The sequence below is a fragment of the Meriones unguiculatus genome, chromosome 8 (assembly GCF_030254825.1).
Source record: "Meriones unguiculatus strain TT.TT164.6M chromosome 8, Bangor_MerUng_6.1, whole genome shotgun sequence".
Classification (NCBI taxonomy): domain Eukaryota; kingdom Metazoa; phylum Chordata; class Mammalia; order Rodentia; family Muridae; genus Meriones; species Meriones unguiculatus.
Genome location: NC_083356.1, coordinates 27,183,971 through 27,208,982, shown reverse-complemented (window position 1 = coordinate 27,208,982; position 25,012 = coordinate 27,183,971). Strand labels below are relative to the sequence as shown.

At 42.0% G+C, this 25,012-nt stretch overlaps 1 protein-coding gene across 23 annotated transcripts in view; it reads right to left on the bottom strand.

Moving 5' to 3' along the window:
- The window catches only part of Ptk2 (protein tyrosine kinase 2), a 207,450-nt gene that overhangs the window by 8,216 nt on the left and 174,222 nt on the right, over positions 1 to 25,012 (bottom strand). For 14 of the 23 annotated variants that reach the window (XM_060389301.1, XM_060389300.1, XM_060389308.1 and 11 more), the window contains 6 exons: positions 22,549 to 22,635; positions 18,719 to 18,856; positions 16,500 to 16,628; positions 8,638 to 8,700; positions 5,262 to 5,301; positions 4,694 to 4,800 (listed from right to left, as the gene is read on the bottom strand). In XM_060389301.1, coding sequence (XP_060245284.1) covers positions 4,694 to 4,800; positions 5,262 to 5,301; positions 8,638 to 8,700; positions 16,500 to 16,628; positions 18,719 to 18,856; positions 22,549 to 22,635 — 564 coding nt within the window. Of the gene's footprint in view, positions 1 to 4,693; positions 4,801 to 5,261; positions 5,302 to 8,637; positions 8,701 to 16,499; positions 16,629 to 18,718; positions 18,857 to 18,889; positions 20,060 to 22,548; positions 22,636 to 25,012 lie in introns of those variants that run through there. The other 9 variants (XM_060389295.1, XM_060389296.1, XM_060389303.1 and 6 more) reach the window with 3 other exon arrangements.

The following is a 25,012-nucleotide window of genomic DNA, read 5'->3' as shown; positions in this document are numbered from 1 at the left end:
AGATTTTCTTATTTGTTCAGGACATAGTTCAGTTGCAGGACGACAGTAAAGCAAGTCATCCAAGGGATAATACATGAGGCAATGATGTCTTCTAACTTTGAGCTCAGTTAAAGGAAGTGAGAAGGAATCATAAACACTAAAGTATCCAGATTCAAAGAGGCAATTAAGTATCCCAAGTCATTCACAAGAGAAACAACCCACAGAATTTATAACCAAGGATTCATTGAATTTTAGGGAAAGGAACTGCTACACCACTAAGTGATTAAACACTCAGCGTCAATACTAAATATCTCTGCTGGTTTTAAGTTCTGCTCACCTCTGCTACTTTCTCACACCACACCAACAGTAAAGTGCTCTTTTCACGATGATAAATGTGGACTCAGAAGCATGTGCTTTAGGCAGATACCATCTGCTTGCATAAAGCTACTCATGTTCAAGTGGCAAAGAAGGGACTTCTTGCCCGGCCTAGGCTGACAGTTGGATACACCAAGGCCAGCAGGGTTTGGCTCAAATAGTAATGAGGATGAATATATGAAGCCTCAGGTGTAAACACAGACCCAGGAACTGCACACAGAGATGCCACAGATATTACCTATGGTATTCTGAGTGCTGAGGGCAGAATGACATTGGCCTCCTAGGAAAGGCTGAGTAGTGTTTCAAAATTCAAGTAGTGTGTATATATTTTAGAAAGATTAAATTGTATAAAATCTATCCAATTATTGGCCTGCTATGGCCCTCAGGCTACACCAGCTCTCTCGATGCCTTTGGTCAGGCACACGGGAGCAGACAGTTGTATCTAAATTTACTATAAAGCTGGTCATGTACCAGTCTTTGGAAAATACAAGCGCTCTTTCTGGCATCTGTCAGTCATGAGAGGTGACAAAGCAAGTGTGCCCTCCCACAGGGCTATCCACAGGCTAGTCCAGAGTCACATGCAGAGAGCTGGATGTGATAAAGCGAGCCAGACAGACACACAGATATGATGTGCTTACCCTCCACGGCTATTGTCGAACAGAAGGTGAGGAAAAGTTAAAGGAATTTATCAGAGAAAGAGAAAAAAGAAAAACAATATTAATAAGGCAGCAGAAAACTCTTATATAACACATGGGCAGAACACCTAGGCAGTAGCTACAAGCCTGCTGTGTGCTCTCTCTGCTCACTGGCTGTCAGAAGCACCTGTGCCTGCCATGGGTTTTTTGCACAGCACGTTACCAGAGCTCTGCCATGCAACATTCTTTCTCATGAGATAAATGAGGACAGCATGCAAAGTCTGTGAGTGGCAATCGGCAGTCGTGCAAGAGTCTAGAGAGCAAGGCTCTTTGTGAGCAAGGAGCAGAGCATGTGCAATCAGTAAACTGCCATCTGACTTCCAGAAGAATAGGGAGAAACACTCAGCCTGTAGTCACTGCACATGGTCTCTCAGCCTTCGAGTCCTTGAATCTTAGGCAGTGTTTAGCCACACTGTTTAAGTTAGATATATGGCTAGGGGCCATGTCTAAAGACTCAGAAGCTTATTTTTAACTCCTCTGGCCACACGTTGTTGTTGTTGTTTTGTGTTTTAAAATCTTTTAAAGACAGGATTTCATTACATAGCCCAGACTAGCCTCTAACTCTTGATCCACACGCCTCAACATCTCAAAATGCTTGGATTATAGGCGTAAATCAGGCCGGCACTTTTGTTCTGTAACCTGGGTGGCTTCTGTGTTTTATCTCCTTAGTTCAATCCTTAGCTACCTTACTATGAACAGATTGGCATGAGAAATGCAGCAGCCTGCCACCTACAGACCTGTCTAAAAGCCACCATGCTACCATAGGTCCCACAGAGCCTTCAGTTAAGAGGGGTTGGCACCAGAGGTTTCCTGGGCACTGATGTTCACAGTGCAGTCATCTGTCTCTCTTCACAGGTAGACTGTTTTAAAGTGTGTAAATACTAGAAGATGAGTGGGCTTTTTGGAGGAGATATCTAAAGAGCATTACATCAAAATATGCGGTAACTGTTTAGCTCCAGTAGGCCAGTGGAAACTTAAGTTTAAGCTGCTGAAGTTTCGTCTTTTGCATACTATCCTTTGGTCAGTCACAGAAAAGTACTGTCATGATACCTATAGGATCCTTCATAGTAGCATACCAGAGGTCAGACCTTGGCTGTAGAAACATTTGTACAGATTTTTAAAAATTTTTTATAGAGTTTTGATAACTTAGAAACTCTTGGGATAGCAGTTAAGAACCCACCACCCCCTAGAGATAGCCAATTCCTATCCTGCTAAAAACCCAGAGAAGAAAAACAGGACATGTGAGTTCAGTGGTAACTGCCTGCCTAGCATGAGCACTAGGAAACAACAGAAGTATGAAAAGTAAAGCCCATAAAGAAAACTGGAGACTATTTCTCGCTAAATATTATTTTGGTGAATTACTTGAGTTATACATATTCAAGGCAAACATTTTTACATAAAAAATACTGTTAAAAAATAAAAGACCCAATATTGTTCCTTTAGGATGGGTTTAACTACCTGTACCAAGCAGAAAATAAAAAGATATATACATCAACTTTACCTAGAAGAAGTAAGTCTATTTCTCTCACAAGATTTCTCCTTATGCAATATCCTATAATAAGGGTACTCTCAGGTATACTTACTCATGATGTTATTCTCATCATGAACTATGGAGTAAGAGGGAAAATGTTAGGATTCCAGACCAGCTGCTCATTTTAACACAAGACTTTTAAAAATGAGACTAGCTCACTGTTCTAATTTTTCCTTTTTCTTTTCAAATTTAATATTAGACACAATATTAGGAGAGTTGTGTCTTTGCCTGTTTCTTCTCCAAGAATGCCCTGTGTTACTGACAGAACTACTCAAAAACTGCCTGGTTACATGGAGCTGACAAAAGCTAGCAAATGTTCTAGGCCTGATCCTCCTGGCAGCGGTACCCTAGTCCAGCTGTGTCTACTCCACGTAACTGCACAAGTATGCTAATCTGTGCTCCAGTGAAGCCATGCTGCTCTTGTTAGCTCGGGAATGGAGATGGCACTGATGCCACAGATCAACTTGCACTGAGCATGGTGAAGATATGCACTCTGAGATGACATGACATCACATCACTTTAGAAGAGGGCACTTTCAGTGTGCAGTCCAGGGTCCTTGGACAATGGCACAGTGGTCCAGTCATTAGCTCTAAGTGACCTTGAATAAATTGTTCCACCTCTGTGAACCATGGTTATTTAGTATAATAAACGGGACCACTACCAACCTTGTGAGACTGACGGCAAGGATCAAAAAATATGGAAGACTGTTACTGCAAGTAGCAGAGGCAGCATTAAATAATTATCCATATTCATAAGACTTAAGACATCATCCATTATACAGTGTCCCCATTTTTTTTTAAAGATAAGAGTTATGTTATGTAGCACATGCTGGCCTTGAACTCAATCTTCCTGTTTGTTTCCTGAGTGCTAGGATTACAGAAACACACTACCATATGAATGATGCATCGTTTTGTATGTCTGCACAACTGCATGCACATGCATGGAAGCCAAAGGTCAACCTCAATTACTGCTCCTCGGGTGCCACCCATCTTGTTTTTATTTTATTATTTTGAGACAGAGTATCACTGTATAGCTCTGGCTAGCCTGGAACTCACTTTGTAGACTAGGCTGGCCTTGAAATCAGAGATCTACTGCCTCTGACTCCCAAGTACTGGAATTAAAGGCATGTACCAGCATGCCCATCTATCCTCCATCCCGAAAGTATCTCTTATTGGGATCTAAGGTTTAGTGATTGTGCTGGGGTATATGGCCAGTGAGGCCCAAGGATCTGACTGTCTTTGCCTCCCCACTGCTGAGATTTTAAGCATATGCTATCACACCTAATTTTTTTGACATGGATTCTGGGGACTGAACTCAGGTCCTCATGCTTGTATGGCAAGTACCTTACCAAATGACCTATCCTCCTATCCCCTCAAAAAGCAAAGCAAAGCAAAGCAAAGCAAGCAAACAAACAACCCCAAAACAAAACAAAAACCTAAACCACAAAGAAACAAATTCTATCTTCTACAACATGTATCAGACTGAAAAACAGGAAACATGAAGAGATAGCCTGTCACCTGAATGAGAAATGAAGAGGTCCAACCTGTGAGTATTAGACTAGGGGTGGAGGTGGTAGGGGTGGGTACCTCCTTTCTGTTCTCAGACAAAGGGATCCAGGAGAGCCAGACAGTGATGTCTGGTGACACAACCCTAGGGACAAAGACTAAAGAGTCCCTCCAAAAGGAAGGCTGCAGGTTGTCTTGAGTCAAATGCTATTAGTGGTTTGAGGAAGGCTTCGGCAGTCCTTTTATAAACACAATTTTGAGGGGAGGGGAAATATACTTTCCACAAAGCCGTATTTATAAATATGTGCAGACAACAGTGAGCTCCCACTTATAATTCTTCATGTTTAAAACGAGAAGCATCTCATTTATTCCCATCTGGCTAGGGGATGCTGGCATAAAGTGCCTCAAGTCTAGCATACTTAGAGAGTCCATTCAGGAAAGAATCCATTCAATACTTTTCTAAATCTTGAAAGGTTCAGAACAAGGGATGCTAAATTCTGGGTCTCCCTACAGTCTCCTTGTCAACATCCCTAACCACAACATGTGCTCAGGACTCAGTGGCTCCACCAACTCAGAACAGACAATACTGCACAGGCACAGATGCCTACCTTGACACCCTCATTGTAGCTGTCCCCAGGACTGCTGATGCTAGACAGGTTGCTTAGGTGGCCAGGTGCTCCAGGGCGAGGCGGTTTCTTTGGTGGAGCTGCAGGATCTAAAAAATAAAATGGGTTCCATTATATGTTAGTGAGCAGACGTTCAGGTACCCCTAGCCCCATCACTACCTAACATTGCTAAGCTTACAGGAAGCCTATGGTCTTTTCTTTCTTTCTTTTTTTTCTTGGACACAGGATGTCTTGGTGTAGCCTTGGATGTCCTGGACTCACTTTGTAGACCAGGATGGCCTTGAACTCACAGAGATCTACTGCCTCTGCCTCCCTGAGTGCTGGGATTACAGGTGTATGACAGTGCGCCTGCTGAGGCTCATATTCTAAGAAGTGCCTCTGACTATTTGTGTCAGGAAGTTCAGCTTTCTAGCACTCTAGGCACAGATCTAATGTGGTGAACATCATACTAATGTGCAGAGGAGAACTGTGAACATTACAGTGCACTCCACTTAAATCCCACTCCTGCCATAGGTACTTCCTCACACACAATGCATTTCTCCTCACTTACCTGGTTTCCCCACAGGCTGATAGATGTGTTGGTTTCCAGTCTGTGGGAGAAGAAAAGTTCGGTCAGTATACTGTTGTATGCTGGATATAACAGCCCACCTCTCCTTTCCCTGTTTTTTATCTTGAGTTCTCTGCTGGAGTAGAAAGATGCCTGACAGCCTCAATTAGGCGAGATTATGCAAGTAACTAATGTATTTGAATATAATGGCTAGTCTCATGTCAACTTTACATACCAACTAGAGTTCTCTGAAAAGGGGAACTCTCAATTGAGAATATGCCTCCATAAGATCCAACAATGAGAAATTTTCTTAGTTAATGACTGATTGGGGAGGGCCCAGCACACTGTGGCTGGTTCCATCACTGGGATAGTGGTCCTGGGTTCTAAGTAGGCTGAGCAAGCCAAGCGAAGCAAGCCAGTAAGTAGCACTCTTCCATGGTCTCTGCATCAGCGCTTGCATCCAGATTCCTGCCCTGTTTGAGTTCCTGTCCTGATTTACTTTTCTTTCCAACTTGCTTTTTTGTTATGGTGTATCGTGTATGCAGTAGAAACCCTAAGACATTAAGATACCTTGGAATTGATCATAGTGGTTCTCATTGTTCACCATTAAAGGTATAAACCCCCAGGCCTCCATAGCGTGTGCTCATTCTGCTGGCTGCTTAGGATCCCCACCTGTCCTCTAGCTGATTACTTAGATCATAGTAAGGACATAGTCAGAACAATCATAGTAGGAGAGGACCTGGTCATACTGGCTGCTAGATGTCCTAGAGGCACCCAGTGCCCTTGACCCTGAAGACTCAGTGTTATCTAGGCCACTGCACAGGTCCAGTCAGGAAATACAATTCACAGACAGTCCTGAATCTCCCTTTCTGTCCTTCAACATAGCACTGGTTGTCCTGGAACTTGGTCTGTAGATCAAGCTGGCCTCAAACTCAAGAGATCCACCTGCCTCTGCTTCCAGAGTGCTGGGATTCAGGCATGTGCCACCACAACCTGGCTAAGTCCTAAATCTTTTTATCCATGGATCAATTAAAAGTTCTACCTAAGACAAGCCCTTCTCCAGCTGCACTGACTAAAACTGTATAGATATATGCTTTTATCAGTGATGGCAGAGTCTTTCTATGTAGTCTAGGCTGTTTTTAAATTTGACTCTCCTGCCTCTACTTTCCAAGACCTAAGATAATATGTATGTGCCACCACATCCAACTTCTGAAACTATACCTGAATCTATTTGCTGAATTTGCTGGGGGTATAAGCGAAGAACATCTGCCTAATATGTGTGAGGGTCTGGATGGGCTGCCCAACGCTGGACAACAACAAAACTCAAGTCTAACTACATGGGATGAAGCTCTTATTAGGCTACACACACACACACACACACACACACACACACACACACTGCCTTATTTTCAACTGCAATGAGCACTTCTTTAAAATACAAGAGCCATAGAGTAGCACACACAATTAAAGCTATTTCGTGGCTGGAGATGTAGTTTAGTTGCTATCGTAATTCTCCAGTACAATCAACCACAGTAACTCACGCCTATAATCCTAGCACTTGGTGGGTGGAGGCAGAAAGATCAGAAATTTAAGGTAATCCCTGGCTATATAACTACTTTGAGGCAAATGTAGGTCAGCCTTGAAAGAACACACTCCTCAAATAAAATAATAAAATAAAATAAAATAAAAAAAGACCATTTCTACCCAAAATTAGTACAGTTTAGTCCCTGCCCTGCCCTTCCCTCAAAACTGTTTCACAGCCCTGCCTTAGAATCACAGTTGTTTTAACATGCTACATTTCTTGACTTTTAAAATAATAATTTCTTTGAATATTTAACTTTCTTAAACTGTTGGTGTAGTTGTTTGAGTTCACCTCTCCCTCAGAGGCTGAGATGTTCCAACACCCCAGCTGGTGGCACTGTTTGGCCTCCTTGAAAGAAGAATGTCACTGGAGACAGGCTCTGTGCCAACTGCCATGTTGTCCCTCTCATTATGAATTCTAATGTTCTGGGACCATAAGCCCTAAATAACCTTTTTATTCCATAAATTGCCATGGTCATGTGGTGTTTTGATGCAACAAAAAAGTTACTAAAATGGTTGGTTTTTAAGGTAGATTCTGCTATGTTGCATAAGTCAGGGTAGGAAATCCTGAGCATAATTGATCCTCCTGCCTCAGTGTCTTTTTTTAAAAATAAGGATTTGAAATTTATTTATTTAAAATATTTATTTATTATTTATATATATATATATACATATATATATATATATTTATTTATTATTTATACAGTATTCTGCTTGCCTGCACACCAGAAGAAGGTATCAGATCTCATTTAAAATGGTTCTGAGCCACCATGTGGTTGCTAGGAATTAAACTCTGGACCTTTGGAAGAGCAGCCAGTTCTTTTAACCTCTGAGCCATCTCTCTAACCCCTATTAATTTATTTTTTTAAAGTTTTATTTAATTATTTATTTATACAATACTTTGCCTGCATGTGTGCCTACACACCGGAAGAGGGCAGCAGATCTCAGTATAGATGGTTATAAGCCACCATGTGCTTGCTGGGAATTGAACTCAGAACAGCCAGTCACTTAACCTCTGAGCAATCTCTCCAGCCCAGCATTTAAAAATTTTAAAGTGAGCCAGGCATAGTGTGTATGCCTGTAATGCCAGTACTTGCGGAGACAGAGGCAGGAAGATCTCTGTGAGTTCAAGGACAGCCTTGGACTACAAAACAAGTCTAGAACAGCCAAGGCTGTCTCGAAAAACAAAAAACAAAACCAAACCAACCCCCTCCCCAGATTTAAAGTGTATGTCTCTGTGTGTATGTATGTATGTATGTGCACCCGTGCAAGTGTTTACACATGTGTGACAGGTACCTGAAGATGCCAGAAGAGCTCCACCCTCCCCAGCCTTTTTCGTTTCTCTGTCTCTCTCTCCCTCTCTCTTTTTGGAGACAGGGTTTCTGCCCTAAAACCCAGAAGAAAGGCATCTTGTTTGAAAAAGTTTTAAATGACTATGGAAGATTTATAATCATGCCCAGCATGATGTGGCAGACCTGAAATCCCAGGAGATGGAGGCAGGAAGGAGTTTAAGTACAACCTCAACAACTGTGTAGCTCTTACTCTAATCCTTACAGCGGAGTTCAGCTTACTGCTAAAAGTCTGTATCAGTAACATGACAGTACTCTCCATCTTTGAAGAATCTAGTACATGGCATATTTTGACAGTCTTAGACAATATTTATGTGTTTTACAGAAGGGCCATTCTATTCCATATCATGAATGTCAGTAGGCCCGGATATCATACAATAAGATGTAGAAGACTCCAGCATAGCAAAATTTGAGACCAAGCTCTAGGGACAGTGCAGGCAGGTGCTTACCAGACCCTGAAAACTCCCGTCTTCCCTGTCGATGCTGCCTCGAGAGAGCCTCACATCAGGTTTCTGAAGATTAAAAAAAGGCCAAGATAATTTCACTGATATGTATCATATTTTTGGACTTAAGTCCATCACTTTATACCCAACTCTCACATATGGCAGTCCCAACTCTGTACTGGCTTCCAGCTAGTCCTCTTGCCTATACCCAACATCATCTTAGTGTCACTGTGCTGTTTGTGTTCCCAAGTGGTAACTATTTCTTGGCTATGTGATAAACCCACCGTTCCTTTTCTTTTTGGTGTTGGGAATGTAACTGAGGCCCTTGAACACGTTAGACAAGTGCTCTACCAATGACTTTATCCTTAGCCCACAGTGTCAGCCTTTAGGTGGATCTTGGATCATTTCTATCTTTCTTTCTTAAATATTAAATATCTTTAATGCATGTGCATATGCATATATATGGCAAATGAGGTCAGAGGGCAACCTGAAGGAGTTGATTCTCTTCTTCAGTATGTGGGTTCCAGGAATCAAACTCAGGTTGTCAGGCTTGTTATCAAGTGCCTTTACCCACTAAGCCATTTATGTACCTCTTCTTTTTAATTTTTGGGCTAAGACCCTGCATTTTTTCCTCCAGAGCTATGTGGACTGGTCAGAGTAGCCCTCTGATGGCTGGAGGGGAATCTACTGTACAGTCCAGGGTCTTGCAATGTTTTCATTTGCTGCTTCCACCTATAGGGCACAAAATCAAGGTTCTAGGGAAGCAGCAACAAATGGGTTAAAATCTGGACAAACCAAAAAACAAACAAACAAACAAACAAACCCACAACACTATAACATATATATATGGATAGTGTTATGAAAAGAACCAGTCAACTTTCAGGTAACAGTCTACCTGTTCACAGTAGGAAGTGCATAGCCCACAACCAGTGCCCAGTTCACCACAGACATGGTGGGTGTCTTCAGAAGCTTCCATAGGAGCCTGCACAGAATTTTTTTTTTTAAGATGCCAGAGTTTGTAAGCAGCGTGGGCCAGTTAAGAGAGCTCAGGGCTCCTGATTTCATACTCACGTTGCTAGAAAATGCCTAAGGCTTTCAATGTAGCGACCTTTCTCCCTGAAAGCCTGTAAGGGGACCAAGGGCTGCCACAGCAGGCTGTTCTCTGGCAGGCTGCCCCTTGTTACTATTCCCTAGCTCTCTCGTGGATTTTCTTTCATCAGGACTGACTGGGTCCACTGTATGAGAGGAACACAGAGTATGCTTTATGCAGACAAGACTTGGACTTCCATATTTTAAACTTCATAAAAAGTCCCTTTTTTAGTACAGGACTATACGTACAGCAACAAGAAGCCAAGTCACTATTTTAAAACAGTGCTCAGAAGAAAAACAAGGTTTCTCATTAGACTGCAGCTCTGCCTTGGCTACTAGCATTTTGGCAAAGGAATCCATTAGCAATTAGAGCAGTGATTCACATGCACAGGCCATCTAAGAAAGGCTACAATCTTGAGCTAGAGATAGGACAGGGGACACGGTAGAACAGACAGCATTTGCTGTCAAGAGGGCATGTGACCTCAGGCAGAAGCTGCTGTAACCAAAGTTATTCTGTGCAGGACCATGATCTGAGGAGAGACCACTGACCCATCCAAGCTCTTGATAAATGACTCAGTGGATGATAGTAGCAGCTACTAGAAGCAACCTCAAAACCCAGCATGAGTTCTGGAAACCTAAGTCTTCCAAGCAAGTTATTGTGATCTAGTAGAAAATAATTTGGATAGTATCATGAATAGAACTAGTTAACTTTCAGGCAACAGTATCTATCTGCTTACAGCAGGGAATCATGTAGTCAACAAACATTGCCCAGTTCACCACAGACATAGTGGATGTCTTCAGAATCTTCCACAGAAACCTGCACCGGAATTTTTAGGATGCTGGAGTTTAAAAGGAAACCTGGGCCAGTGAGATAGCCTAGCAGAAGAGAGTGCTTGCTGTGACAAACCTGAACCTGAGTTTGGGCACCATATTCAACAGTCCTTCTCAAAGTTATCTATCTATCTATCTATTATCTATCTATCTATCTATCTATCTATCTATCTATCTACATATGTGTACAAACACATGCTCTCATGATAACATTTAGAAGAAATAAGGAAGTTTGGCTTGTATATTGTACTTCTTTAGGCATGTAATTTTCCTATGATTTTATTTTATAAGAGCATGGATCTATAATACAGACTTGATATGACCCTCATTTCTTGCAGACACAGCACTCTGAGAAACATTCTACATTCAGACTGCTGGAGTCTTGAGGATCCAAGAAAGGGCAACTCCTGAACTGTCTTTTAGCATGACCTCTTTAAAGTGGCTGCAAACTCTCATTAGTGCCTCTGGTTCAGCAGTTGCAGGTGTTCAGAAACTAAACATGGGTGCAATGTGCTCCAAGAAGGCACATGACTTTGAAGTGCAGGAGCCCACACATATGTGCAGGTGAAAGCACACCTTTCAGATGGGAAGGGTGCCTTCTACTGTAGACAGTTCTTTCCTCCTCATACATCACCACAGTCAACCCTGTTTCCACCATCACCTGCATTTCTGCTCAAGGGCAGGTGCATATCCCAAATATCAGTGAAGGCCTCCAGAGTGTGTGTGTGTCCCCAGACACTTGGGGAGTAGGAACAATCTGACAAGTCAGATGCAGACGCACAAGAAAATGCATGAGGGGGAAGCACTGCTAACTGACCCCAGTACCCAGCACTTTCTATGCTAAGCACAGGGCCTGCATGGGATGGGAAGGACACTGACTCTATTCCCAGGAGCCCCCAGTTTAGCAGGGAAAACATGAGTGACACATTTTAGAGAACATTTCGTTGTGACTTAAATAGGCAAGCAGTCCACTCATCTAACAGCGTCTTTCCATCCCTCATATGGAGCTCAAGAGGGAAGCCCTTAGGTTTGTCCATCTCCTTATACCCCTGTATGCTCTGCCCATCTCCCTTCAAGGGTTCTACATGAAAACGGATGCAACTGCAGCCAGCACTCTGAAGAGAGCAAGAGGCAGAAGATATTTTGATTTTTTTTTTTTAAATACCAGATTAGGATGAGACAGTGTCTACTCTGAGCCCTACCCTACAGGTTCACCCTGAAGCTCTGGGGCTGAAAGGCACTCCTCTCCAGAGTCTTTTCAAAACACTTTCCTTCTCTGACCATTGCTTTATTAGTTTGTCTTTCTCCTCACCATAGGCAATGGGCAGGGGCACTGCATTGAACTTACTGTAGTGCAAAGTTGCTCATCAATACCTGTTGAGAGACTGGATGAGTCTATGAGGAGCACTGACTCCAGTACCCAACATTTTCTATGGTAATCACAGGGCCTGTATGGGGTGGGAGGAACACAGACTCTATTCCCAGCAGCCCCCAGTTGAGCAGGGAAAAGACGGGAAAACATATGGTCAGGGAAAGTATGCGGGTGGCAGGCCTCAGAACCAAGAGGATCTGGTGACTATAAATGTGGAAAAAGGCAGAAAAGGAACAACACCTCAGCTACTCAAGGTTAAGTGTATAAGGGAAATGACAAGAAAAGCAAAGAGAAAGCTAAAATAGTTAGTTTAGGATCTGGTGATTTTTTAAGTGCTGATAAAACAGCCAAGAGGGAGGAGGAAGGGCAAGAAGGGGAATAAAGAGAGAAGACTGCTTCAAAAACACCCAAACTAGGATATCATTCAGTTGATGAGCATCAATCAAAACTCTAAATGGACTAGTACAAAGCCCAAGCCAGCAGCTGTAAATGTATAGGGATTTGTCTGCAGACTATGAGATGCTTCCAACAAACTTGGCAGGCCTTTCCAAAGCTTCCTCTTATGAGTAGAATGTTTAACACATACAGTCATGTTTTATGGGGACCAGGCATTTTTAAATAAAAGCAGGCAAATAACACAAGGCACAAGAGAGCAACTCTTCAGGAAAACAAATATTGTAATGAGAATTGAAAATAAGGGGCTAGAAAGATAGCTCAGGAGTTAAGAGCACTGGCTGCTTTTCTAGAGGATCTGGGTTCAATTCCCAGCAACTATATGGTAGTTGACAACTCTCTGTAACTCCAGTTCCAGGGAATCCAACTCCCTCACATAGACACATGCAAGCAAAACACCAATGCACATAAAATAAAAATTAATTATTAAAAAAAAAAAAGAACTGAAAATGAAGAAAGAAAAGAAAACTCAAGGTGGTTTTAGATGTGCTGATAAAACGCTATAGCCCTGGTTGGCAGGAACTCACAGTAATACCACCTCAGCTAGCTGACTATTAGGATTATAGTTGTGTGATTTGTTTATTTTCTTCCCTATACTGTGGCTACACCCAGCACTTTACACATGTTAGTCAAGCATCTTACTAACCACAGCGATACATCCCCAAACCAATTTGTTAAAAAACAACTGAAACAGCGACTTAGCTGTGCATCTAGAGAATCTAAGTGGTTAGGTCAAAATTCACAGGGTGACAGCACAACACAGAGGGCAAGCTGGGTGTATTGACACAAGCCTATGATCTCAGTTACTCTGAGAGGAGGACTGCAGCTTTGGGAACTCCTAAGCTACACAATGAGTAAATTCAAGCTGTGTGGACAATTTAGTGAGACCTTGTAACAGCAGCAGCAAAAGTCCTAACTAACAACAGAGTACATCACAGACATTCACAGCAGGGCAGCTTGGAAACAAGGAGGCAGATGAGGCTTTATATAGACAGATGGCACTTTACTTAGACAGTAATTATAGAGTCTATACTGGATTAATTAGAACTGAATTGTAAAGACACTCCAGTAGGCCTTGATGCTGTGCATGGAGGGAGACTCATGAAGGTGGCCATTGTAGTCAGGATCTGGGCAGGTGTCACTTAGCTCTGGTGATGGCTATGAACACACACTTGTAGCTACCCAGAAGCTGGAGACATCCTGCACAGAGCATGAGATAGGCCTTCACCAGAACTCACCATGTTCTTCAGAATAAGAGGTAGAGTACATACAAATAGTCTCAAAGAAAAAGAAGCCGGTAGAATACAGGCACCCCTGAGCCTTCTGATGAGAATTCCCCAACTCCCTCAGGAGACCAGCTCGGGTCACATCTGGCTAAGCCAGTCCCATGACCCCACGTCATTACCCACGCTCTTCCACTGCCTGGAATGTATTTCCTGTGCTCTGCAAATTCCAGTTTCTCTTTTAAGACTTAGCTCACACATCATCTGGACTCTGATGTCTCCCCAGCACCACAGGGGCACAGAAGCTCCTTTTCTCTTGTGACCTCATTGGCAGAGTAACCTGGTAACAGCAGCAAACCTGCTCAGTGGAGCCATATATAGCACACCTGTACTGAAACTTATCAGCAATTCAAATAATATTACATTTAAAAATTCAAACAAATGTTATGTGTGTATGGTGAGGAGGCATTCTGAGTAAAAAAGGCTTAAGAGATAGGCCAGGGAACACGTGTATTATTAGATTCATTCCCAAACTGACAACCCAGAATAGAGGAATTAAACCACAACTACTACTATTATTTTGTGGAATGACTTAAAATCTTCAAAGTATAAGATACTCCTTTTCTCCAAAGGGATATAAAGTGTAAATCCATATGGTGAGGGAACTGACAGTGCAACACTTGTGTATACCCTAGTTCCACAAAGAACATGCAGCAAGGCTGGAGTGGAGGACCACTCTGCACAGAGCGTAGGTCCTAGTACCGACACACCCTCTGGTCTGCATCAGCACCTCACCTCTGTGAGGAGACCAAAGGCCATCCAAAATGTAAACTTGCATTTTTTAGTTTAAAGGTATGTGATATAGCAGTAAAATCTGACTAAGTGGAAGACATTTTATCTTTTTCCCCAGTAAATATATTTGTATTCTGTGTAGAAATGTTAATGGTTGACTCTGGGATTTTAATGGAGAATTAGAGTATAATAACTGTGTCATATATTAGCTTTCTAAGTAGTTAAAAAAAAACAGTCACAACAAATTCTGAAACACATACGGGCCCAAAAGGATGGACAAAAGATTAAGAACATGTCCTAAGTGCACCGGGTGGGTTGAAAATTGAATGAGTTCATATAGAAACATTATATGGAAAATACCATATGAATTCAAGCAATACTGTCATTGTTACTGTCCTATTACTCACTGTTAACTTTAATAAGAACATGTGTTAAGAGCTGATGTGCTGTCCTGAAGGGACAGAGGCTACATCTACAGAGATATAGAATATGTGTCCATCTGAGGTTGAATCAGAAATAAGACACTGAAGGCTGACAAGATGGCTCAGCAAATAAAGCACCTGCCTGTAAGCCTGAAAACCCAAGAACATTCCCCGGTGGCATGACTCCTCCAAACTGTACTTTGACCAAAATGTACTCATGCATGCCAGGGCAAACTCAAGTCCCCTCTTGCTACTAAATAAATGTAATAAAAAATAAAAACACTAAAAAACAAACAAACAAAAAAACCCCAAAAAACAAAAAACAGAGCCTCTCCAGTGTGATTTACTCTGTGGCTCTTCTGTGTACACTGTTTGCTATTCTCTGAGATGGCCCCAGGATTGACCTAGGAGTACAACTCAATGCACTAGCTGTCTGCACAAGCTAAAGCATGCTCTACCAAACTGAGTACAAAAGTGTTCATTGTTTTAACTTTAGTTTAAACAGAACAACCTTTTCACTCAAACTGGTCAAGTGTGCTTTAACTTGTGCAGAACAGTGTTAAGAGAAATTAGCTAGGATGCACAAGTCTCTGTTCAACTGTCAAGACAGTGTAGACACAACCCCTCTTAAAAAAAAAAAGAGCTGCATGTGAGGAATGAAATTAGAATCAAACCTGATGAAGTCTGAAGAGTATAGTTTGAAATCAGTGCCTTACAATACCAAGACTGCTTGATTTAAATGATTTTTGCCATAGACTTTAAGGAATTTCTGTTTTTTGGAGACAGGGTTTCTCTATGTAGCCTTGGCTGTCCTGGACTCACTATGTAGACCTTTGTGGCCTTGAACTCACAGAGATCTGCCTGCATTTGCCTCCCTCAGTGCTTGGATTACAGGCATATGCCACTGTGCCTGGCTTACCCTTTTTTCTTATATACCACCTGCTCAGAGATGGAATTGTCCCCAGTGAGCTGGGCCCACCCACATCAATCATTATTAAGAAAATGTACTATAGACTTGTCTATAGACAAATTTTATGGGGGAATTTTTCTCAATCAAGAGTCCTTCCATCCAAAAAACTCTAGCCTGTGTCAAGCTGACATAAAACTAATCAATACAGGTTACAGCAGAAGCATAAGGAATCAGGTTTGGGTTCCCCAGGTAAAACTACTAAGAAAGACTTTGTGGAAGCAGCAAGAACCCTGGTTCTTTCCAGCCACATTTCTATTCTATGGCTGTAGGGCAGGAGGTACAAGTCTCACAGGCCCAAGGACACAGCACACTAAGAGGCTCAGGCAGAAACCTTTCTGGTCAGCAAGACCTACCTGAAAGATCATTCTTATCAAGGTCCAGATGCATCTGTCAGACAATGAAGCAGAGGCAGAAGGCAAAGCAGGCCCCAGAGTCACATGAGCACATGGCTACAAGGCTGAGACACAACACTTTACCTTCACCCTAACACTTAAGTCTCTGTGTAATGTGGTGATGAGAACAACAACAACAAAAAACTGAAAGAAAATAAACCCAGAGAAATCTGAGCCACAATATAACATTTTGGAAATGGATTACTAAAATATCATCAAAACCAACAGAAAGCCCATGATGGCAAGTGTTTCGGACTAGGATGGAGTTGGGCAGTAGTGCAGGAGGTAAACCTTGATGGGGTAAGTGCTCTACAGAGTGGTTACCAGAAATCGCTCTTCCTTCTCCAGCCAGCGCTGGTCCTCTTCCATTTCCTGCTGCTGTCGGATTAGACGCTCTTCCATCAGGTGAGGAGGAAGCACTTGTCCCATCCCTCTGAGGTCCAAAGCTGAGTCCTGAAAGAGACATTATTAACAGATTGTTCAGTTTACTGAGTCTGCTCTCATGTTCCTACTTTGTGCTCTGGACCTTTTGTTGTTAAGCCAAATAGTGGTGGGCATATAGACCTTTATACTCCAGTTACCTCTCTGAAGGCTGAGATTTACTGCATTTAATTTTCATGTGTATGGGCTACTTCTAAGAAACAGTCCAACACACAAAAGAATGCAATACCATTTACAGTAAAAACAGGAAAGCAACTGCTTAGTAAGAAGAGCAAGCTGAAATAAGACTTAAACAAGAGCCATATGTGGTGGCACACATGTCAGCCAGCACTCGGCAGGCTAAGGAAGGAAGAGAAGGGATTCAAGGTCAGCCTGCACTACATCAGACTGTTTCACAAAAAACACTAAAGGGATGGTTCAGTGAGTAAAGGCACTGTCCTCCAAGCCTGGTTCAAAATCTAGAACCATGAGGCTGGAGAGATGGCTCAGCAGTTAAGAGCACTGTCTACTCTTCTAGTTCAACTCCCAGCAACCACATAGTGGCTCACAACCATCTATAATGTGATCGGATGCCCTCTTCTGGCCTGCAGGGGCACATGCAAATAGAGCACTCATATACATTAAGTAACTAGCTAAATGAATAAATAAATCTTAAAAAAATAAAACAAAACAAAACAAAAACTAGAACCATGTAAAGGTCGTAGAAGAGAATTAACTCCATAAAGTGGTCCTCTGATCTTCATATTCATGATGTAGAACACAGGTCTCTCCATCTCCCAAAATAACAAAGACACACACACACACACACACACACACACACACACACACGGATTGAGAATGTTGATATGTCATTACAAGTACTAGTCTAGCAGCATGAATCCCTAGATTTAATCTCCTGAGCTGCATGAATGTTATCGTGGTATAGACCTATAATCCAACACTCAGGAGGTAGAAGGAGGAGGATCAGTTCAAGGTCATCCTGGACTGCATAAGCAGTTCAAGGTAAGAGTCAGTCTCAAAAATAAAATTATAAAAGTTTTAAAAAGGACGTGTTTACTTCTAGAAAAAAAAACTACAAATAATAGACAATTATAAAAATTCTTTTAAATTATTTTATTTTATGTGTATGAATGTTTTGTCTGTTTGGGTGTGATGCCTAATGGATTTCAGAAGAGGGAGTCTGATCCCCTAAGATTGGAATTATGGATAATTGTTGGCTGTCATGTGGGTGCTGGGAATCAAACCTGGGTCCTTTAGAAAAGTAGCCAGTGTTCTTTTTTTCTTTTTAAAGATTTATTTATTTATTATGTATACAATGTTCTGTCTGCATGTATACCTGCTCACAAGGGGAGGACATCAGATCTCACTATAGATGGTTGTGAGCCACCATGTGGTTGCTGGGAATTGAACTCAGGACCTTTGGAAGAACAGCCGGTGCTCTTAACCTCTGAGCCATTTCTCTAGCCCCCCCCCCACCCCGTGTTCTTAACCAAGCAGCCATCTTTTGAGTCCCTAGAGAAGTTCTTGGATTATAATAAATAGTACTATAAAAGTGGTTCTTAGCAGGAAATTTGTATATAATGTTCACAGTTCAAAGAACATAGCTGGGTCTATATTTTTCCCTAACTGTATGCACACAAATTATATTCAACTGAGAGTTCTACTTTCCAAACAAACTGAATGAGCCAGGATTATAGCACTTCTCTATTAGTATTCCTTTTTTTATTTGTACAGTAAAAAGGGACTGAACTATGAAGGGAAAGCTCTCTACTACTGAGTTAAATCCCCAGTCTCCTGGTAATTAAAAAACAAAACAAAACTAGAAAAGACTGACTAGATGGGGCACCTTAAACATTTTTTTTTTAACATTTTGTTATTGTTATTATTGTCGTCATCATCATCATCATCATCATCATGGGTGTGTGTCCATACATGTAGATGGAGTCAGAGGAAAACTCTCAAATGTGCTTATATTTGCTAAATCATCTCATCAGTTTTTGTCTTGTTTGAGGTAAGGCCTGGCTTCTACGTTAGCCTGGAACTCTCAATCCTCCTGCCTCATCTGGAATTCTTGGTATGAACTGCTATAACACCCCAATTACCTCCACACTGGGCTGCCACATGGACATCTCCTGAGGTCTGTGATTCCACAATTCTGTCTGGTCCAGAAGAGAAGCCTGACCTGGGTAAATGCTGCCAGCCATGGCTGGGATTCCATGGGAACCAGGGTAGCCAGAGACCTGTGAGTAATTCAGGAGGCAATGTAAGCTTCTGATATAACAGATCCAAGTGTGATCCTCTACCCATGTCTATCCTCTGACTAGACAAAAAAGACCCTGTAGATATGCCTCTAAATCATGGACACAACTGGAGACTCAATTATCTGAGTGGGTCCAACATAATCACCAGAGCCAATGCTGCCAACTTTGAACTCAGACTAAACCTGAAAGCTGACCAGGAATTCAGGAATGCAGGTAGCTGACAGAGCACACAAATAAGGCCCCTCACCCCCCCGAGATAAGATTTTATAGCCCTGGCTATTCTGGAACTCATTCTGTAGATCCACCTGTCTCTACCTCCCAAGTGCTGGGACTAACAGTACATGTCACCACTGCATCACTAAGTTTAGATTTTTTTTTTAAGATTAAAAAAATACTTTTATTAATTTAAGGTTATGCATTGTGCTTCTGTGTGGTTATATACATCAGAATGCAGATACCCACACAGGCCAGAGGCATCAGATCCTTCTGAAGTTGGAGTGACAGGCAGTTGTGAGCTGCCTGACATAGATGCTGGGAACTGAACTAGTCTTCTCCAAGAGCAGCACATACTCTTTGAGGCATCGCTCTAGTCCTTTCAGGAAAGGCAATTTTTGGCTTCTGCTTTAGACAATGCTACCCTGCTTGGTAAAGCATTAAGACTTAAGTTTGATTCCCAGAACACATGCAAAAAATGCAGGGAATGGAGGCTTACTCTTGTAATGCCAGTAATGGGAATCCCTTGGGCTTACTAGACAGTCAGTTTATACTATTTGGTGAACACCAGGCAATGACAGGAGGAAGTAAATGACATTCCTGAAGTGACTCCATACAAACCTACTTACACAAAAGAAGCGCGCGCGCACACGCACGCACGCACGCACGCACACACACACACACACACACACACTCTATACATTCCTTAAAATTTTTTACTTTGGAATTTGTACATCACAGAAGCACTCAAGGTGACTATTGCTGGATAAGAAGGCACATGATATAGTTACTTCATGTTCAGTTCCAGAATTTCCCCTTTTTGACTAACTCAACACCATCCATCCCCAACCAAGAGCTAAAGCAACCATGAAATACCTGTAGGGCATGGTGGTGTAATTCTAGCACTTGGAAGCTAAAGCAGGAGGCCAAGCGTTTGAGGTCAGCCTGAACTTCACAGTGAGGGTCCATCTCAAAAACAAATAAACAAACAAAAACAAAACAGAGCACAACCCTACCAAACAGCAGTGCTTCCCATGGCAATTCCAAACATGCTAGGTATGGTGATAAACACCTTTTATCTTAGCACTTGAGAGAAAACGGCAGGCAAACTCTAGGAGTATACATTTTAAGTTCCAGGACAGTGTCTCAAAACCCCCCCAAAACTTCTAAATAAACTCATTCCCAAACAAGAATAAAGACCACAACAAAACTCCAATTTTTTTTTTCTTTTTTCCCAGTGAGCAAGAGGCTGATAATGGTGGGAGAGGCCATGTCTTCTACTTTTGGGAGTAGTGACTGTAGCAGAGAGAGAGAGAGAGAGAGAGAGAGAGAGAGAGAGAGAGAGAGAGAGACTGTCCAGAGGGACATGGTGACAAAACCCAGGCAGAAGGAAAGCAGAGAATCTCCTGAAATGGCTTCTCTTCAATTGAAAGAACAGGGAGCAGACTCAGGGTATCATCATATGGCCTGAACTGTCAGTTACTGTTGTGAGATAAGATAAATACACAGTGAAATCCACACTCCCAAACACCAATACATCCCTTAGCAAAGTTTGGCAAATGCTCAAAGTCCCCAGAATGTAATAAATGAAAAACCCTATTGGACACAAGTGTTGTACCACTACTATTTTCTATTTTTATACATTTTTATTTATGAGTATGTATGTGTCCACTTGTCTGTATGTGCATCACTTATGTGCAGGTGCTAAAAGGAGCCAGAAGAGAGGGTTGGATTCCCTGAAATACAGTTACCAGCAGTTATGAGGTGCCTGATGGTGGTAGACAAACCTGCAAGAATACTAAGTGCTCTTAAGTGCTGATCGATTTCTCCAATAGCCCCTACACTATTTTTTTTTTTTATAAAAACCAATGTATCATTAACAGAACTTACATAAACTTTTAGAAAGAAGAGGTTCTGTGTAATTTATAGCAGTTTTCTAAATAACCCTCAGGAGATTCCCAAGTAGTGGGATCAGACATTTACAAACATGTCCTCGAGCTTGTCCAGATTTCCTGTGTATCTGTGAGGACACATAGAAGTGATAGCTATCTAAGAAAGTAATACTGTTGTCTAATTTCCCCTTAGGGTCAGCTGAGCACCGACTACCAGCTAGGCTGGTCCTGGCTGTTCTCCAGGGTGGCTGTGCTATGTGCTAGATCTAGGGTCTCTTATCAGTCAGAAATGAGTTTGCATATTTTAGCCTATCCAGATAACTCTCAGTGCTCTGATCCTTGCCCTGGTCAGAATGGAAGACCTTTTGCTGAGCTGGAAGACACCCCACCATGCACCCTTCCAAAAAAAGTGGAAGACTTTCCCTTTATGTTCTAAGTGCCTATACAGCAGATGAATGAACTTGAGGACTTATTCTCCTTGCTCTAGAGGGTAGCTATCATGAAGCAGAACACAGGCCTGATCATTAGCCCTAAACCAGTTCCTAATGATGGGAATCTTCTTTGGCTCCACATAACAATCAGTATGTGGGAAACGATGTGCTGTATAGAGCCCAAACTTGCCCAGTACCCACTGTCCTAGACTACCACAGACTTATAGCCTTTTGCATTCTAGTCAGCATCTATCTTCTCCCCTGGTACCCTAGTACCAACAGCTAAGTATTTTTATCCATATTGTCCCAAGATTTTATATGTAATCCTGTGGAATGTCCTCAGCAAACCTTATCATGAGGAAAAAACTGACCCCTCAAACACACACACCCCACTTACATCAAACTCTAGAGCAGGAAAAATACAAACACATCTCTGCTAGCCAGGTAACAGGAATCAGAAAAGTGGTAACCTCTAGGGATGGCTGGGAAGGGCATAAAGATGCTTCCTAAAGAATGGGGTCATGGTATAGGTGTAGACGTGGCAGTGTTGGCATTCACTGGTAATAGGACCTATGCATTGCTAGCAGGGATTACAGTTCAGTGTTAGTGAACATTTTTCCCTTGACTTCTAGATACTGCTTCAAACCCAGGACCCCTCCTCACTCATCTGCAGGGCATCTATCTCATCTACCTTCACACACACACACACACATATATATGTGTGTGTGTGTGTGTGTGTGTGTGTGTGTGTGTGTGTGTGTGTGTGTAGTGCTTTACATTTAATGTTTGTATTCTGGAAAAACTATACTTCAAAATTGGGTCTGTCTAGATGTGTCTACGGCTCCACCTTGTCCCTTAGAAGTAGGTGAGAGCAAATGGGGCTAACACAGCCACAGGCTGGCCTGCCTGCTTTAAGACAGGAGTAATGAACGTTGTGGGCCTGTGGGAGGTTGGAATGGCACGAAAGTAAAAATAAGCATCTCCAAGGCAAAGACCAAGGTAGCCAGTGTCTTATCTTCCACTCACCAAAATAAGCTGACAAACCAGAAAATGGAAATGAATTCAAGGTTCTTTCCAACACACAAGTGCTGATGAGCCACTAGCATGTTGCGTATCTGTGGCAACTCATATATACCTGGTAATGATTGGTCTGGACCATGTGCTGTGGACTGGGATAAAATCCTTCACTGGACCTCGGGCTAGGATAACCAGGTCTGCTGGGCTGTGAAGAGATAAACAGAACATTGTAAGGATGGGTCTTCTAATTCTGAAAAACCAATGGCCCACAGTAAAGTAACTGCTCATACAACTTGATCGAAAGAAATGATCAAAAGGAAGTGAGATATTTCAGCAAAAGAAGAATCTTCAACAACTGACACTTCCCCACAACTTACCTGACAGTTAACTCACGGCCTAAATGTAAGAGGTCAAACTATAATAGGATTAAAGAAACAGTAGTAAATCTTTTAAATAGCCTGGAGTAGAAGTTGGGCAATGTTTGATCCTGAAAACTCAATGGATAAAGGGAAAATCAAATATAAAATTTATATTATCAAAATAAAAAAAAAATTGTGTTATAGGTCACACCACAGAAAAAAGGCCAAGCTGAAAACTAAAAGGCTCTCAGTGCAACAGAGTTCTTACAGGTGTGTGTAAAACTAATAAGCCATCTGATTTAGAAGTGGACAAAGCCTGCCACCGCCTCCTGAGGACTGGGATTAAAGGCATGAACCACCAGGTTTACATATCGAGTTCCAGGATAGCCAGGGCTATCCAAAGAAATCCCGCCTTGGACCATCTTCTCCCCCACCCACAAACAAAACTGGTAACACAAAACAGACAAGGCTGGCCTAGGCTATAGGACAAGACCAAAAGGGGTGATGGATATGAGTAGACCCAAAGAGAATATAGACTGGTCAGAAAAAAAGTGTCTAGCACCTTTGGGCAATTCTAAACCACAATGAGTAATTGTATTATGACCTCCAAGAGAGTAATGAAAAAGACACAAAATAAAAGTAAGGTCAGCAGTGGAGGAATGAGCTCTATGTACTGCTACTAGGAATATAAAACAGAGCAGTTGCTATGCCGGCTCATCCCTGAGAAAATGAAACATAAGAATTACCATATAATCCAGTAAACCCACAAGAGAAATGAGAATGTAAACCCACACAACAACATGCACATATAAGAACACTGTTCACAGCCAGGTGGTGGAGGGGCACAACATTAATTCTGGCACTTGGAAGGTAGAGGCAGGTGTATCTCTGAGTTCAAGGCCAGTCTACTCTACAGAGCAAGTTCCAGGATAGCCAGGGCTATACAGTGAAACCCTGTCTTGAAAAACCAAAAGAGAAAAGAATTTTTAAAAAAGGAAATTCTCATTAATAGTTAGAAATGGGAAGTCATATTTGCCAGTTGACGAGTGGATAAAAAGAATCAAACAGCCCAGGAAAGTGGTAATTAAAAAAATGATGTAGTGCGCTGACTGTGTGGGATGGGCTCCTGAAGCCAAGATGGGGCAACAGTCACATGGTAGCATCCACTGGCTTAAATGTAGAAAAGTGGCATGGAAAAAACACATGGAAAAACACACTGTGGCTTATGCAATGTATCCTGTACACACTGAATGGACTATTGTGCCAACAATGCTGTAAAGCTGTATCACCACTCTGATCCTTTACTTTAAATACACTCGGAAAAGTCAGGGATTGCAAAAAAAGCTCACATAGTTGACAATGGCAGAAACCCTAAATCTCTGTGTCACAATTCTACTCTATTAACAAATACATTTATGTCTCACCAAATAAAAAGGAACATGGAAGGCATCAGCCTGAACAAGGCAAAGCCTGTATTAAACATCACACAGTGAGTCACATTCGTTTATGTTATTTTATTTTACATGTATGACTACTTTGCCTGCATATATACATGTGTACCATGTTTGTGTCTGGTGCCCTTGTGGGTAAGAAGGGGGTATCAGATCCCTTGGGGCTGGAGTTATCAACGGTATGAGATGCCATATAGGTGCTGAGAATCAAACCTTGGTCCTTTCCAAAAGTAGTAAGTGCACTTAACCCCTGAGACATGTATCCAGCCTAAGTCATGATCTTAAAATAAGCAAGATGGTAGGGCAGCTCTGCCTCAGGCCTTGGCCTGAACGAGCTTCCTTCTTATGTCCTGTGCTTCTGATGGAGCCACTTTCCCCAGTTGTGTTACTGACTCTGTACTGTGGATTAGCGGGCACTCTTTACTACCTACCTCCAAGGCAAACTTGGGTTATCATACAGCAAAACACAGAAGTGAGATTTTTGCTGAATTCTCACTTGTGAAGATAAAGGATAAAAAGGTGACAATCAAGGCTGGAGGTATGGAGCTGGCTGGTGCCTTTCCTCAAAGGTGTACAGGACCCAGTGAAGTTTTCTGATAACCACAATGGCTGTCACAGAAATGGAGGACTGAGGGGTGATTCTGGGCAGTGAGGCAGGACTAATTCCACTGTGCATCTTAGCACAAGTGCAGCTTTGCATTGTTTATTAATTAACTCACTAAAATAGTGACTATTGTAAAACAAAAAACAACAACAAAAATAAAACCAAGCC